The sequence below is a fragment of the Esox lucius genome, chromosome 7, assembly GCF_011004845.1.
Source record: "Esox lucius isolate fEsoLuc1 chromosome 7, fEsoLuc1.pri, whole genome shotgun sequence".
NCBI classification, from domain to species: Eukaryota; Metazoa; Chordata; class Actinopteri; order Esociformes; family Esocidae; genus Esox; species Esox lucius.
The window spans coordinates 19,093,779-19,109,438 of NC_047575.1; the positions used below are offsets into that span (position 1 = coordinate 19,093,779).

At 42.4% G+C, this 15,660-nt stretch overlaps 2 protein-coding genes across 4 annotated transcripts in view; both read right to left on the bottom strand.

Annotated features, from left to right (window-relative positions):
• Positions 1–847: 847 nt before the first annotated feature.
• Positions 848–10,190, bottom strand: apool (apolipoprotein O-like). 2 transcript variants are annotated; one of them, XM_029121325.2, is made up of 10 exons: positions 10,098–10,190; positions 9,075–9,179; positions 8,830–8,949; positions 8,656–8,710; positions 8,475–8,573; positions 8,072–8,163; positions 7,207–7,314; positions 3,592–4,026; positions 3,036–3,555; positions 848–1,984 (listed from the first exon to the last, which is right to left on the bottom strand). In XM_029121325.2, exons 1-10 carry the CDS (start codon positions 10,107–10,109, stop codon positions 1,896–1,898), a joined length of 1,635 nt encoding a protein of 544 aa, XP_028977158.2. In that variant the 5' UTR covers positions 10,110–10,190; the 3' UTR covers positions 848–1,895. The 2 variants fall into 2 exon arrangements, with proteins under 2 accessions (XP_028977158.2, XP_028977157.2); XM_029121324.2 differs by having other exon boundaries at positions 3,036–4,026.
• Positions 10,191–11,061: 871 nt separating this feature from the next.
• si:ch211-26b3.4 (connector enhancer of kinase suppressor of ras 2) overlaps positions 11,062–15,660 on the bottom strand; it is a 69,159-nt gene continuing 64,560 nt past the window's right edge. For both annotated transcript variants that reach the window (XM_010898814.3, XM_020048640.2), the window contains 5 exons: positions 15,408–15,478; positions 15,132–15,232; positions 14,331–14,871; positions 13,917–14,128; positions 11,062–13,433 (listed from right to left, as the gene is read on the bottom strand). In XM_010898814.3, coding sequence (XP_010897116.1) covers positions 13,212–13,433; positions 13,917–14,128; positions 14,331–14,871; positions 15,132–15,232; positions 15,408–15,478 — 1,147 coding nt within the window. In that variant the 3' untranslated portion in view covers positions 11,062–13,211. The remainder of the gene's footprint in view (positions 13,434–13,916; positions 14,129–14,330; positions 14,872–15,131; positions 15,233–15,407; positions 15,479–15,660) is intronic.

Consider the following 15,660-nt stretch of genomic DNA (forward strand, 5'->3'; position numbering starts at 1 on the left):
GAAAACAAGGACAAATGACCACAGACCTTTGAACGGTAGTGTAGGTGCATCTTGTGCTGAGGGGACTGTAAAATGTGCATTTTGTTTACGCAACACAAAGAGCCTAGGAGGGAGCCTGGTAACCTAACCGCAGAAATGTCCACTAGAGCTTTTGTCAGATAATGTACTGTTCATATCTACCAAGTACCTCTAAAGTTATTTTAAAAAATTGCGAGCATGTCCAACCATCCTCACAAACACAGACCATATTTAACCCCACCAGCCCAGGACCTCCACATCGGACTTCTTTACCCGCAGGATCACGTGACACCAGAAATGTGTGTGAACCCAGAAATGAATGTGATTGGTTAACCGAATAGTTAAGTGCGTACGACCTGGCCAAGGAGCTGGCTTGACATTCAAGGACTGTTCTTCAGGAGTGACCTCACCCTGTTTCAGACATCACAAATCACAAACTAGAAAAGGGAAGGGTCCTGACAAATAAAATTACCAACATTTTAAACTGACCCTTACCAGATACTAAAGCAAAACCTAGTTTTAGGAATTCTGAACTTAAATGTCAGTTTGCAGTTCAGTAGCCACCTTGAAACATTTGTCACTAAAATGTATGATGTCTTTGCACAGAGTGATTTTTCAGATGGAAGATTTCAGATGGATGACCAATGTAACCATTGTTCCAACATAAATACTGGTGGTGTCTGAATGGCATACATAAACTTTATTGCCCTCTAGTGTTTCAATACAAACATTCCTCTTAAATCATGCACACTGCTTTTGCATGACTGTCATTCACAACACCATTCCATTTGCAGGTTTCTCTGCTCTGATAAAATGAGAATGAAAAAGCTGAGGAAAATCCCTTTATTCCATATTTGGTCATTCTATTGCCCAAAGAAACAATTATCACAGTGAAGACTGATATCCTGAAATATGTTAAATTGTAAAATACATCCTCTTGCCTATACTGTAAACTACAAGAAAAGTCTTTAATATTTTCAATATGATATCAAGTACTAGAACATCAGATTTTCCAACACACACACACACACACACATCAAAACTGGCCTACTTGTAGAATGTGGGCTTGTCAGGGATTGTCAAACTTTAACAACACAGCCATACATTTTTGGGTTTTTACAAATCAAAATGTTTAACTTGAGAGTTCTACAAGAACTAACAAATTCTACAAAATGTGGACAAGTGTTAAAACTGCATACTTGTTCACAAAATGGCACACAGCAAATATTTGCATAGATTGACGTGACTAATAACAGAACTCCACCACATGAGGCAGGCAGAAATAAACAGCAGTGCAGTGACCCAAGTAGGTAAGTCACTGGTAAAAACAAAGCCTATTATGAATACCTATTGTGGAATGGTCCAGTCTGGTTTATAACAAAACTCTTTCACAGTAATGAAATAGTGTTAATGAGATTTACAGAGAAACCTAAGTGCTGGTAGGTAAACCTTGAGTGGTGGCTCTGGAGGCAGAGCGTACAGATGATTGCCTGCACCCAAATTCCTGTGGGTGTATATGTAAACCACAGGCTCCTCAATGAAACAGATGGCACCCGAGAAAGAAAACATTCTAGTACTGTACGACTGCTCCAATTTTTTCCTCCTTTTTGTCATGGATTCAAACTGGATTGTTGAAAGAATTGGCTGAGGAAAGGCCTTTCTAACAATGTTGAATCCATTTCAGGAGGTGTAGTAGTGAACACTTGGGAAGTAGGATGGGGCATTGGGGTATAGCCTGTAGGGCTGTGGGTAAGAGAGAAACCAGCACCTGAAAACCTAGAGTTGCTTTAAAGTATAACATTATATTAATATTTCTGTGGGTTGTCCTTATCCCCCAACACACATTGCCCTCCATTTTCAATTCCACCTGTAGTTCTTCATCCACGTGTGCTGTACAGGTCCTCATCCTCAGGGCTGGCCTGGCCCATGTCAACTAGTTTTGGGTCAGGGGCAAACTTAGGTTTCCCTGGAAACAGACAAAAATATATACATTTTACTTCTAAACAATGCTGAGCTACATGTACTATAACATCTGATAGTAGGGAAGATAAAACAAGCAGTTTAGATTAAAATACAGTTGTGCTCAAAAGTTTGCATACCTTTGGAGAGTTGGTAAAATATGTACCATTTGTAAAGAAAAACATGAAAGCAGGCAAACATTTTTTATTTCTTATGGGATTCACATTCAACTGTAGGTCATAACAGAATGGCACAATCATAAAATAAAACATGGCAACAAAGGAAGAAAAATGAACCGACCCCTGTTCAAAAGTCTGCATACCCTTAGTTCTTAATACTGTGTATTGCCCCCTTTAGCATCAATGACAGCGTGCAGTCTTTTTTTAAAGTTGTCTATGAGGCCCTGAATTCTGGTGGTATGGTTGCCCATTTGTCTTGTGCTTATGACATTGTCATGCTGGAAAGTCCAAGAGCATCCCATGCGCAGCTTTCGTGCAGAAGAATGCAAATTGTCTGCCAGTATTTTCTGATAACATGCGGCATTCATCTTGCCATACATTTTCAGAAGATTCCCCACTCCTTTAGAGCTTAACAATTCTTCTGGAAGTTTTGGCTGAAATCTTGGTCTACCGGACTGTGGCTGGATATCAAGAGATCCCCGAATTTTGTGATTGAACAGTACTTACTGGCATTTGCAAGGCTTTGGATATATCTTTTTCCATCTTTATAAAGTTCCATTACCTTCTTACGCAGTTATTTTCTGCTCCCCATGGCTCAGTATCTAGCCTGCTCAGTGCATCCACTTGAGAGTCTGTACCAAGGCCAAATATTCAAGGGTATGTAAACTTTTGAAAAGGGCCATTTGGGTGATTTCTGTTATCATTATGATTTAAAAAGGAGCTAAACAACGGCGATCATAAATGGTGTCATATGATCACTATCCTTAAATAAAAGACTTATTTTGCATGATCAGTCATATCTTCAAAATCAATGCCAAAATGTCTGCCAGGGTATGCAAACCCATGAGCACAACGGTATATTCAATAAAATTGACTCACCAGCTGTTTTTATTACAATCACAGACGGCTCCTCCGCCTCAACAGGAGCGGGGGGTGGTGCTGCCACCGCCGCCACCTCCTCAACGGGAGCGGGGGGAGGTGCCGCCGCCTCCTCCTCCTCAACGGGAACGGGGGGAGGTGCCGCCGCCTCCTCCTCCTCCTCAACGGGAACGGGGGGAGGTGCCGCCGCCTCCTCCTCCTCCTCAACGGGAACGGGGGGAGGTGCCGCCGCCTCCTCCTCCTCAACGGGAACGGGGGGAGGTGCCGCCGCCTCCTCCTCCTCAACGGGAACGGGGGGAGGTGCCGCCGCCTCTTCCTCAACGGGAACGGGGGGAGGTGCCGCCGCCACCTCCTCAACGGGAGCGGGGGGAGGTGCCGCCGCCTCAACGAGAGCGGGGGGAGGTGCCGCCGCCACCTCCTCAACGAGAGCGGGGGGAGGTGCCGCCGCCTCCTCCTCAACGAGAGCGGGGGGAGGTGCAGCCGCCTCCACCTCAACGAGAGCGGGGGGAGGTGCAGCCGCCTCCACCTCAACGAGAGCGGGGGGAGGTGCAGCCGCCTCCTCCTCAACGAGAGATGGTGCAACAACCCTATCTACTGGTGTAGGGAAAGCCTCCTCAATACCAGTCATCTCAGAAAGAGGTGGACCCAAAAAAACTGCTTCTGTTGGGGGAGGTGCATGGACAGTGTCCGAAATAGGAGCAAGTGGAACTGTCTCAACAGGAGGTGCAGCTTCCTCATCAGTCACAAGGACAGGTGCCTCCACTGTGGCAGCATCTTGAGCATGGGCGTGGCCATCGTCCTCAACATGGGCTGACTCAGTAGCAGGAACAATCTCAATCTGAACAGCCTCTTGCTCCAACACATCGGTTGTCTTAAGTGGTACTCCTGCAGAAGGCTTGGTGTCAATAGAACCCTCCGTATGGGGCAACTCTGTGGTGGGATGGAGGTCAGGTTCAGCCTCAGATGTTTCTGGCCATGGCAGGGCTTGATTCTTGTAAAGAATAAAATAAAAAAAAAGATAGTTATATAGTGTCGAATACATTAAAAAAAACTTTAAAAACGTTGATATATCTATGAACATTGCTAGAATGCTGCTCCACACATACACAACCATTCAAAAGTTTGGGGTCCCTTAGAAATGTCCTTGTTTTCAAAAGAAAAAAAACGTCCATTAAAATAACATCAAAGAGATCAGAATTACAGTGTAAGCATTGTTATAGGGATAGTTTGTCCAAAGGTTTGTCCTTTGGACAAACAATCAATTATTCAGCACAGTCTGTAAATAGCATTATTGGCATCATCCAAATTCATGAATGGAAGTGGATCGTACCTTTATCACAAAGCTCCATTGTCTTGTGGAAAACTACTCCAAAACACTTCAAACTACATTCAGTAATCTGTTGTGGTAGCATCTATTTTTAAAATTGCAAAATGAAGAATCAGCCAGCAGAATTGGCTGAATTTAAACTGGCACTCGCAAACTATTTCCTATAGCTAGCATACACAACTTCTGTTCTTTGGCAGTGATGTCAGAGGTGAGCATGAACTTTAACCTCAACAAGCTATGTGAAGATACAGTTTGGTCCGGAAATAATTGGACACTGACAAGTTATTTGTCTATTCACCAAAATATATTCGAGTTACAGTTAAATAATGAATATGGGCTTAAAGTGCAGTATCTCAGCTTTAATTTGAGAGTATTCACATCCAAATTGGAGGAAGGGTTTAGGAATAACAGCTCTTTAATATGTAGCCCCTTTCTCAAGGGACCAAAAGTAATTGGCAAGTAACTGGTGGATGATCGTAGGATCCTTTCCATGGTAAAGAAAACCACTACAACATCCAGCCAAGTGAAAAACACTCTTCACGAGTTAGGCATATCGTTATCCAGGTCTACCATAAAGAGAAGACTTCACAAGAGCAAATAGTGTCAGCGTCCAAATATTTCCGGATATAACCGTAGGTTGCTTCGCCTAGCATTTTAAAATTGCTGCTAGTTTCCACTTATATTATTGCTATATCTTAATACTACGTAGATGTCATGTGCCACGTCACAAGAATTTCATTGTGCAGGATGACGCCGTGTTATTCGGTGCATTTGATTTTGAACTTCAGGATTTCCTTTGTTTGTATCGATGTCGACTTCTGCCTGCTTGTGGGTCTTGAATTTAAATAAAATCTTACCCGCTATGCAATTGGGACAATACCTCTGCAACTTCGCCAACAAGACATACCATTTTTGCGAGAAACATTTTAATACAGAGGACCGTGACCCACGTTCACTTACAAGAGGACTAAAGGCAAATGCAATTCCATCAAATCACCCAGTTCAAACTGTGGAGACAAGACAGATTGTAATACTTCCGATTGCTATGTTATAATACACAAAGTACACATTGCCTCCGGATATTCTGGGCAAGGGTTGGGGATTAACGTGTTAATTAACATGTCAACCTTCGCCCCCTTTAGGTGCTGTCCAAGCTTATTTTTGGTCAATCCATCATCTGTGTATTATGGTTAGAACAAGGCTCTACCCGCCGAAACATTTTCTTCCTGCTCGTATTCAGAGTCAGACATCATACACATGCATTTTCCTTTCTCTCTCAAGCAAATAAAGTTTGACTGTCCGAGGTGAACATCAAAGACGAAATAGATAACACGCTTTCTAGCAAGCAAATACAACCTTTTGTTTACTGTGATGTATACACTTATTCTTCCCGAACAAACTTATGGATTGATACAAGTGTGAACAAAACTGACCTGTAAACACAGGAAGTACCAGTTTATTTGAAATGAGAATTACATCAAGAAAATGTCAACTTTATTGAGGAATAAAACTTTGTCATGTTTTTTCAGACAAACAACACCACTCGTCTTAGGTTGGAGTGTTTTAGAGTAGTTTTCCGCTTGTAAGGCAGCTTTTTTTTTAAATACTATGTGTCTGAAGGACCAACTTGGGGTAAGGGGACTGTCACTGAAATAAGATTTTTGGAAGAACTACTCTTTTAATGTTGTAAATGACTATTGTAGATGGAAACAGCAATTTTTATGGAATATCTAAATAGACGTACAGAGGACCATTATCAGAAATCAGACTTGTGTTCCAATACCATGTTTTGTTTGCTGATGCAAGTTGATCATAAATGGCTAACTGATCATTAGAAAACACTTTTGCAATTATGCTAGCACAGCTGACAACACTTGTGCTGAGTAAAGAAACAATAAAACAGGCCTTCTTTAGACTAGTTGAGTGTCTGGAGCATCAGCAATAATGGGTAAGAGCAAAGGCTCAAAATTGCCACAAACTTCCTTCTGAAACTCATCTACTCTTGTTCTGTGAAAGGAAGGCTATTCCATGCCAGAAATTGCCAAGGAACAGAAGATCTCATACAACACTGTGTACTACTCCCTCAACAGGACAGCGCAATCTGGCTCTGACCAGAATAGAAAGGAGTGGTAGTCCCACTGCACATCTGAGCAAGAGAACAAATACATTGGAGGGTCTAGTTTGAGAAACAGATGCTTCACAGGTCCTCAACTGGCAGCTATATTAAATAAGACTCACAAAACACCAGTCGCAAAACACAGTGAAGAGGCGACTCCAGGATGCTGGCCTTCTAGGCAGAGTTGCAAAGAAAAAGCCATGTACCCGACTGGCCAATAAAAAGATTAAAAGAATACACAGGAAGATTTGAAAAAAGGCTTGTAAACAGACAAATCTAATTTGAGGTGTTCAGAATCCAAAGAAGAACATCCGTAAGATGCAGACCAAATCAAAAGACGCTGGAGAAGGGCTTGACGCATTTGCACAGGGATCTTGAAGAAGGAAGGTTATCACTCGCATTTTGTACCACCATGCCATACCCGGTGGACAGCGCTTGATTGGAGCCAATTTCAATTACCTAAAGCACATCTCCAAACTGTGCTAGAACTATTTAGGGATGGAGCAGTCAGATGGTATTCTGTCTAATTGAGTGGCCAGCACAGTCACTGGATCTCAACCCTATTGAGCTGTTGTGGCATTTTGACCCTATGGTGTGGTGTGCAAGAAGTGGCCAAAAGTCAATCAAACTTTTGAACGATAGTGTATTTGCCAAAGGAAAAATCCATCAACAGATTAAAACAGTGAATTGCTGAAAATAGCATCTATTAAATTAATAGTAAGATGTACCTCAAGACTGACAGTTGGTGGAGTAAATTCTTTAGGCTTTGACTTAAATACTGATGCCACAGATGAGGTGGTATACTGGCTACCTGCATAGATCTTCTGTCCCGTCACCTACAGAAAAATAGAAACATCTCATTAGGCCATTGTGACATATGCGGCACATATGATGCCAGATGTTTCTGCTTATGTTAAACAAACGAATGTCAGACATGTATAACCAGCATATTGTTCCATTACACAAAAAGTGTCACTGTACTCTATGAAATCCTCTCCCTGTATCTCCTATCATTGTTAGGTGGATCTACTGATCCCCTCCTGACACCTAGGTGGCGACACTCATCTCCGCCTGCCAGATATCTCCACTTGGAGGTCAGCCCACCGCCTCAATCTCAACCTAGACAAGATGAAGATGGTCATCTTCCTGGCAAAGCCCTATCATGTTTGAAACCTTCACATGCTCCTGTCACTGGAAAACACTCAGACCGCCGAAACATCAAAGCATTGACTTACTCCAGCAGGTTTATGCTCTACAACATCCATACAGTGTGACCTTTCCTCACACCAGACGGTGCACAGATCTCCAAATAATGCACCGGCTTCTAGTCCAAGCTCGCTCCAAACACAGGAGCATGATTCCTGCCTACGGCACACCAAGGAGACCAGCACCCCTCTACATCCGGGTTATGGAGAAACTCCACAACTCAATCATTCTGGTCCCTCCAGGAAACAATATCCCTTTTCCTAGTATCGCCGACTTACTATGACATGCTGGAAATGTAAAACACCTGAAAGTATTTGACCTCATGGCATTGTATATGAATAACAGTATGAAGAGAGGCCTTTCTGCAGTATCTGAGAATCACTGTACCTTTACAACACTGACTGTCTGTGCGGGATAGCACACGGCCGTCCCTACAGCTGCCAGAGCAAGAGGGATCCCCATCCTCTTCAGACTTGACCCTGCAAGGATAAAAACTCAGCATCTATACATAGCAGATAATGACATTAAAAAGACATTTGGATTTAGAGATTTTACTGTACCATGTGCATGTTTGATTATCTACAATCATCTACATCAATAACGTTGGGTTGTATTTATTGATGGGAGAATTTAGGAACACTGCAGAAACCATAAATGATGATTACAGCAGACATAATTCCACATTCAAACTGACGAACACTCACAGCTGATTTACGTTCTGCAATGTTACACGCTCCTGAACAAGCCTTTGATTTCCTTCAGAATCGCTACATTAGAAACCAGTGATTACCTTTTCTTGCCAGGATCAGGCCAGCTAACCCAGAAACTGTGATCACACTGACCCTTGGGATGAAACCAGGAGGAGGACTTCTCAGAAACTCGTATGTATCTATGTAAAATCAATGTGAAAAAATGGTTGTTAAGAGATTGAGATGGCAGACCAGACTTGTCAACAGAACTCCCACCCTCACCGTGTCCAGTTGTGTAAACTGTAACAGCTCCAACCTTGGCAGATGAATAATTATTCTGGAAAAACAACATTCAGAAATAAGTACAAAACAACTTGTTTCCATTCTTTAAAAAACATTCATTCGTATTTTTACATAATCCGCGACAAGCAACAGAGCAATATATGTTTACAACACCTTAAGGGCTCTAACGTAGGGCTGGAGTCCCACCCGCACCCTCCCCAGCCCTCTCTCCAGAGGTCCAGGCTGCTCATCTAGGTACCGCGTTGCTGAAGGATCCTGAGCATAGATAGACAGCTGGGGAAGCAGAAGAATAGATCAATAGTTCACCATCAAAGCGTATAAAATGCATACAGCAGGAAGAATAGAGGAAAAGTGATTTGCTTTGAGTAAGTTGTATATCATTCGGGTCATTAGATTACCTCTCTGGGGGAAAGTAGCACATCCTTGGTTTTGTCCTCACTCGTGGCATAAACTCGAAACGAGGCCAATCCTATTGCTGCTGGTATCGCCACCAGCTTCACTACCTGCAGATACAAAAGTACACTTCTCAGACTAGTTTAAAGTAGACCATGGGACCACTGTGGGATATCCTCATCAGTTATTGGTGAAGCACAGTAGAATCTAAAGTGTTACTTTAATATTCTTTACATTAAAAGTAGACCTTCAATAATCTTGAAACAGTGGGATATATTGTTCAGATACAGATATAATTCAGTGTTACCACACTTTGGTCAATTTTAGATTTTTTTTTTAAACTCCGTGCCTTTTAGCCCCAAACATTGCTATGTGCAACGTGAGCGCTACAAACGAACCAAGACCCATCAAAAGAGCCTCAGGACATTCGGTAAGCATGAAGTCCATGGTACAGTTCCTATTTTGTGCAATGTTTGTTAATACAAAGTTTGCCAAATTCAATCATTTCCACACCAAGCACTAGGCTACTAAAACAGATTTTACATCCTAGACGTTCTGGTAAGACGTTCTTGATGTACCCGCTTTTTAGAAGCTGAGCATCTGCCCCGAGCGCAATGAGATAATGTTTTTCAGAAAATATATTTCTCTCCAAACGGCAATGTCAATGCAAATTCAGACTGCAAACAGGTTGTGAACCGAAAAAGGTTGTCCTCATTCAATGGAAATGTAGTGTAAATACAAAGAGAACAGAGTTTTTCCCATCAGAGTTCCCTTGGTGGAGTGAGAGCACTCAATACGGACAAGTTATGTGAAAGCACCAATCTGACTACAGCAGTTGTATAACATGTTGTAAAAGGGGCGTGTAGGAAACTGCACATTATATTCACGCGCAATACTGGCCGATATGTAGACATAAAACACAAATAAACAAAGTAAAAGATTATATTATTCGAAATATGACACGGCCTTAGAGTTCAAGTCTCAAGTCAAGGAAAAAATACTTCAATTTGCATAGGAGAAACTCTTACCGTGGTAGCCATTATGGTACCGCCCCCTCTGCGTCCTACCGGTGGCGATAAAGGACTAACTTTATAATGAAAACGCGTTACATCTAACAATTTTTGCTGCTCTTAAAGGACTTTCATATTTGGAATGTGAAACACCTCGAAGCTACTTTTAAACTGGGTGGGTTTGTGCCTCTGGGCAATTTAAAGGGAAGTCTGGGCATCTTGTAATTGAATAATTTGTTTTAAGGATCGTGCTATAGTGTATGAGCAATGAGGCACGATGTTTGTGGTATGGCCATCTTCATGTATGACGCATCGCGGATTGCCTAGTTACAGCAGTTATCCGTGGTATATTCATATTGGCTTTACACCACAAACCTCTGAAGAGCTATTGCTTTCTATGAACCAGTTACCAACCCAATTACAACAGTAATAATCTTTTGTCATACCTATTGTATAAGTAAGCAATAAGGGACTTCACATCACTTTTTACTGCTCTAATTGCCTTGGTAACCGGTTAATAAGAGCAATAAGGCATTTCCGAGGTTTGTGATTTATTGAATATACGTTATGCCGTTCCCCAGAACAGCACTTAGCTGTAGTATATTGGCCGTACACCACACCCACTCGTGCCTATTGCTTACGTATACTACGGCTAGCAGCCAATCATTATTCAGGATTCAACATAGCAGGTGAAGGCCTCATAAACTATGGCTTTCAGCGTTTATTTTCTAACCATCCACTACATGGTGTATATTTTGATGTGTTTGCAGGGCTTATTTGTGGAGACATTTTGACTTATTTTAAACATACTTTAATTTGAGATAAATATAAAGTTTTTGCTTTTAATTCAAGGTCCTAACCTAGAAAAAGACATGGGTTATAACTGCAGGATTAAGAATAACTTGCTTAATAGAGTAGCTTAATTTTGATACATGTTTTTTATGAAAATAAATACACATGCATGCATTTATTTGTGCAGTAATTCAGTTTATTGGTTTTACAACTTAAGTTTTACAACCTCGTACTGTATATATTTCTGAGAAACAAAAAGGCTACTTTTGATTCATAGGAAGAATAAATGTATTTCTCTTTCTCAATAACACTTTTTTAATCAGTTAATGTACAGATAAACAGATAATAATATACTTCCAAAAAAGAGCAATATGTTCCTTTTTTAATGTCGCAGTGCAACTTACATCTTAGCTACACACCTGCGCAGTTGTACTATGAGGTGCACACCCCCAAAATAACACAGTGGAACCCTGGACAGATTGGACAGATTTCATGTACAATGTTTTAAAACATTGTGAGAACAATTACATTCTGGTTAAATAAAATACATTCTACAATACATGTACTGCTATTCATAAAATTTGAAGATTGAGAGCAACAACTTGAGAGTAACAACTGCTGACATGTTTTATAAATGTTAATAGATTATGTCTAACATGACATACCCAAACAATGCATGGCGTGTTGTTATACTGTATAACCCAAAGTAGATTATAATGTATAACAAATGTTCTGATACTTAAAGGCATTTTAAGTAGCAGGACACAACAATGGATGTGAATTGAAGCAATGCCAATATCCTAGCAGGAATAAGGGTACTAGTATTAAGCAGCACAAAGAAAAACCTTGTTATTGAAATTTGATAGAAATTACTTTCCATCACAAGTAAAACAAATTCAAGAAAATAGGCCTAAAAAGAAACAACTAGGTGTATCAAACCTGAACAAAATGTGTTATGAGTGGTCTTTCATGTATTTTGCGCAGGTAGAATGCAATCACAATGTAGTACTGCAGTACTACTTCTCAACCTGTATAAATCAACAAGTTGAGCAGACACATACATCGACACAATTTCTGGGATCCTTTTTAAAATAAGCCAGTACATTCACATAGAAAATTAACAGAGACACGGAAAGGGAATAGAATACATGAGCAGAACTCAGGACCTGAATCAATCCTGAAGATCAGGAGGTAACTTCTGTAACAGCTGGAGTGAAGCAAAAACAGTCATTCAGGAGACGCAATTATTTTTGTATTTTATATAATTTTTCTAAGAAAAATATAAGTAAAAAGATTCTGTGGTTACAGAATCTAAAGATTGCATTCACAAGTATATAGTTCACAGTTTTAAATAGAGGGTGCTGCTATGCAAACAATATTATCTTTTTCTTAAACACATTTCTCAACCCCCATGGCGACATGTATATGTTTACTACCATGCAGATGTTTTACTGAAAAAAAGAAATCTAACCAAGAGAAAATTCTATAATGATGGGCAAAATTATAATAGCTACAGAGACATATCAATAAATAAAATGTTTCATTCCAGTGAGCTGTGTTTGGCTAAACTACTTTTTTTCAAATTTCGAACAAATGTACATAATTATACATACATGTTAAACATGCAACATCCTTACATACAACCAAAATGCGTTTTTAACCCTGCTGAGCTTCATAGACGAAAAGCCCAAATACCTTTCTCTCTTGAACTATCTCACTCACTTTTCCTCACAAACCCCTCTCCTTACCACACGTTTACAGACATACAATCCACACTTTTACACAGATTGGGTCTTTCTTTCCAGGGGCTCAGAGTTACACAGTACCATGGTGACCCAGTAGGGGGTGCACTGTTGTAATCAGAATGATGCCTAGCCCATCGCTACATAATTCTCTTCAAGCAGCATTAAAGGGGAAATAAAATGTTTAATTAAAAAAAAGCTTGCTTCCTCTTAAGCAAGGAATTCAATAACAAAAACCACATCCAAAAAAAAAAAAAATGCACTGCATCAGCCAATAGCAGTTCACGTCTTTTGTTGTTAAGTTCTCTTTCTTCTATCATCTGTTGCATTTTCTGTTTTGAAAATAATGAAGAATGATAGTTTCTCATGCAGAATGGCACCCCACAAGTGCCTTATTTAATCCAATATACAGTATATACAGACTGTAGCTCTCTTCTGTTTGACCTCAGTGCAGTATGTACACATATTACAGTGATTGGTTTGTCAGTTTGCTGTGAGTGTTGACGGTAGACCCTGGCTGCATGGACGATTGGGGGGAAGAGATGATTGCATGATTCCACAGTGTCTCCCTTTTCCTCTGTCTCTGAGTGCTCATGTCTCAAACGTGAGTTTCAATGAAGGAGTGGGTGTGCATCATCAGAGGGGGGGACAACGGTGAGAGGTCGGACCCCTCAGGATGGGGCTCTGTCGGGGCAGAGCTGAACTCACAGATGTCTACAAATAGCTCATGGTGCTGCTGCTTCCACTCCTGAAACGTCTGGGAGTTTAAACCAGGGTCGTCCAGCACTTGGTTTATAATGGCAAGATCACCCTCTTTAGCCTGTAAGAAACTCATCCGTTAGTGTTTGGCTCACATCCTTCCCCAGTCCCCCCTACTCATATGTCTCCTCACTATCTTAGCTTTACATAGACACATACTGGACAAGTAACATCCAACATAGCTCAGTAAGACCCCCCCTACTAATACATATGACTGCCCCACACCTGCTCAATGACTGCCCCACACCTGCCCTACGACTGCCCCACACATGCCCAATGACTGCCCAACACCTGCCCAATGACTGCCCCACAACTGCCCTATGACTACTCCTCACCTGGCCCACACATGCCCAATGACTGCCCCACACCTGCCCTATGATGGCTCCAAACCTGCCCAATAACTGCCCCACACCTGCCCTACGACTGCCCCACACCTGACCAATGACTGCCCCACACCTGACCAATGACTGCCCCACACCTGCCCTACAACTGCCCCACACCTGCCCTACAACTGCCCCATAACCGTCTTTGTCCATCTCCCTACCTTCAGTGTGCTGCGTAGGGCACGAATACGGTGCAGCTTGTCATTGATGACGGGGTCGTTGCAGCGCTTGACGAAGGAGCGTCTGAACTCCTGTTTGGTGGAGGGCCTCTGCTCCCCCAGGGCAGACAGGCTGGCCTGCTCTATGGAGCGGTACAGCTCCTGAAAGCCATCTACTCCCTCATGGTCATGGCCTCGCTCTTTTGACCGCGAATCTGAGGGGTGTGGGGGTATAGGATAGGATTTCAAAGGTCTGTACAATACGGTTTTACAATCTACTGTGTCATTAAATTAAGAAACAATCAAGACATGACAAACTACATACGTTTATATGTATCTTTTAAAAAGTAACTGGAACTCCAACATGTATAGAAGGGAAGCCTGCCAAGAGCAGGAACTCCCGGAGCTCATTATTACCTTGGTGTTTCTTTGAGTTGTGCTTTCTGAAGGGCACCTCATCGTCCTCACTCCTCTCTTCTGAGGGTCCTGCAGGGCGCAGACTTCCCTTGGTGCCCTGCACGTCCCTGTTCCGGGGCAGGCTCTGACTGCGCTGTTTGTGGGCACAGTGGTGCAGGCGCTGCTCACGCTCCTCTATGTCCACCAATGGGAAGGGCCCATCTCTGTCTGGCTGCCGGCGCCTCTGGGCAGGCAGCGTGGCTTGGCGTCGGCGCTCAGGGGACATGTGCAGCTGACCCATTCCCATATGGCCACTTCCGTAACCCCCGTCGCCCCTGTCTCCCTCCCCCGGCACCGTTTGCAAGAAATGGAGACCCGAGCTGGTGAGAGGCGTCTCGATCAGGTCCTGCCAGGAGCGGCGTTGAGTGTCGCGGAGGGTGGGGCGGCAGCCGGAGGAGTGCGTGCTCCCCGGGACGTCTGGACGGGAATCCTCAGCGGAGGAATGGGAGTACGTGGACTCACTGGAGAAATGGCGCTCAGGGAACGGACTGGAGGAGTTCACCTGGAAAGGGACCAGGGGACCGAGGTAATCAACAATGTGGTCATTTTGTATGCGTGAGTGTGTTTTACTTTGCTGGTGGAGAGCAAAACAATGAATATTTTACCTTGTCCGTCACGATGAGGAATAAGGCTTTTTTTTTAATGTTAAGGTTGGTATTATGTTATAGTTTAGGGTTTAGGTGAGGACAAATCAATCCCCACAGGGATAGTAAACCATAACGTGTATGTGTGCTCCAGTGGGAACGCGCTGCATGCACTCACAGACGGTGTGCGATGGTAGGTGTCACAGCGTGATGACATTCCCTCTTGTTTTAGGGTCATAGAACCATCCATCTCGTCCTGGTCACTCTCACTCCAGTAATCTGGAACAGTTAAACATCAATGAGCTAAACAGCCTGGTTGACCTTATACCGGCCAATACAGTTTGTGTTACATAGTGGTCTCATACAATTACGTAACAATTCACTTCCATGACCTAGCACCATTAGATTTATAGGGTGTTGTCTGATGTCCCTAAACACATTCAGATTGTCCTACCTTCATCGGGACGCGGAACCTTATCGTCAGGTGTGTAGCCAATCGCTGCCAGCCCCAGCCGGTTCATCCATCTAAATGGACGCAGATACACAGCATGGTGGTTAATTAACTGCCACCCTACTGGGTCTGGTGTGACCATTGAATAGTATTATGTTTTACTGTAGTTAATGCCCCAATGGAGTCTTTTTAATTAAGTTATTAGATGAAGTTTCACGTTTTATATGTCATTTGAACAGGAAACAGAAGGTATTCA

Bases quoted from the DNA above. Each gene is read 5' to 3' on its own strand.
- apool (XM_029121324.2), bottom strand. The intron at 8,574-8,655 runs GTGAGGGTGGGA...GATTTTACATAG, and splicing joins AGTTTACACAACTGGACACG to ATACATACGAGTTTCTGAGA. The intron at 1,985-3,035 runs GTGAGTCAATTT...GTCTGTTTCCAG, and splicing joins GATTGTAATAAAAACAGCTG to GGAAACCTAAGTTTGCCCCT.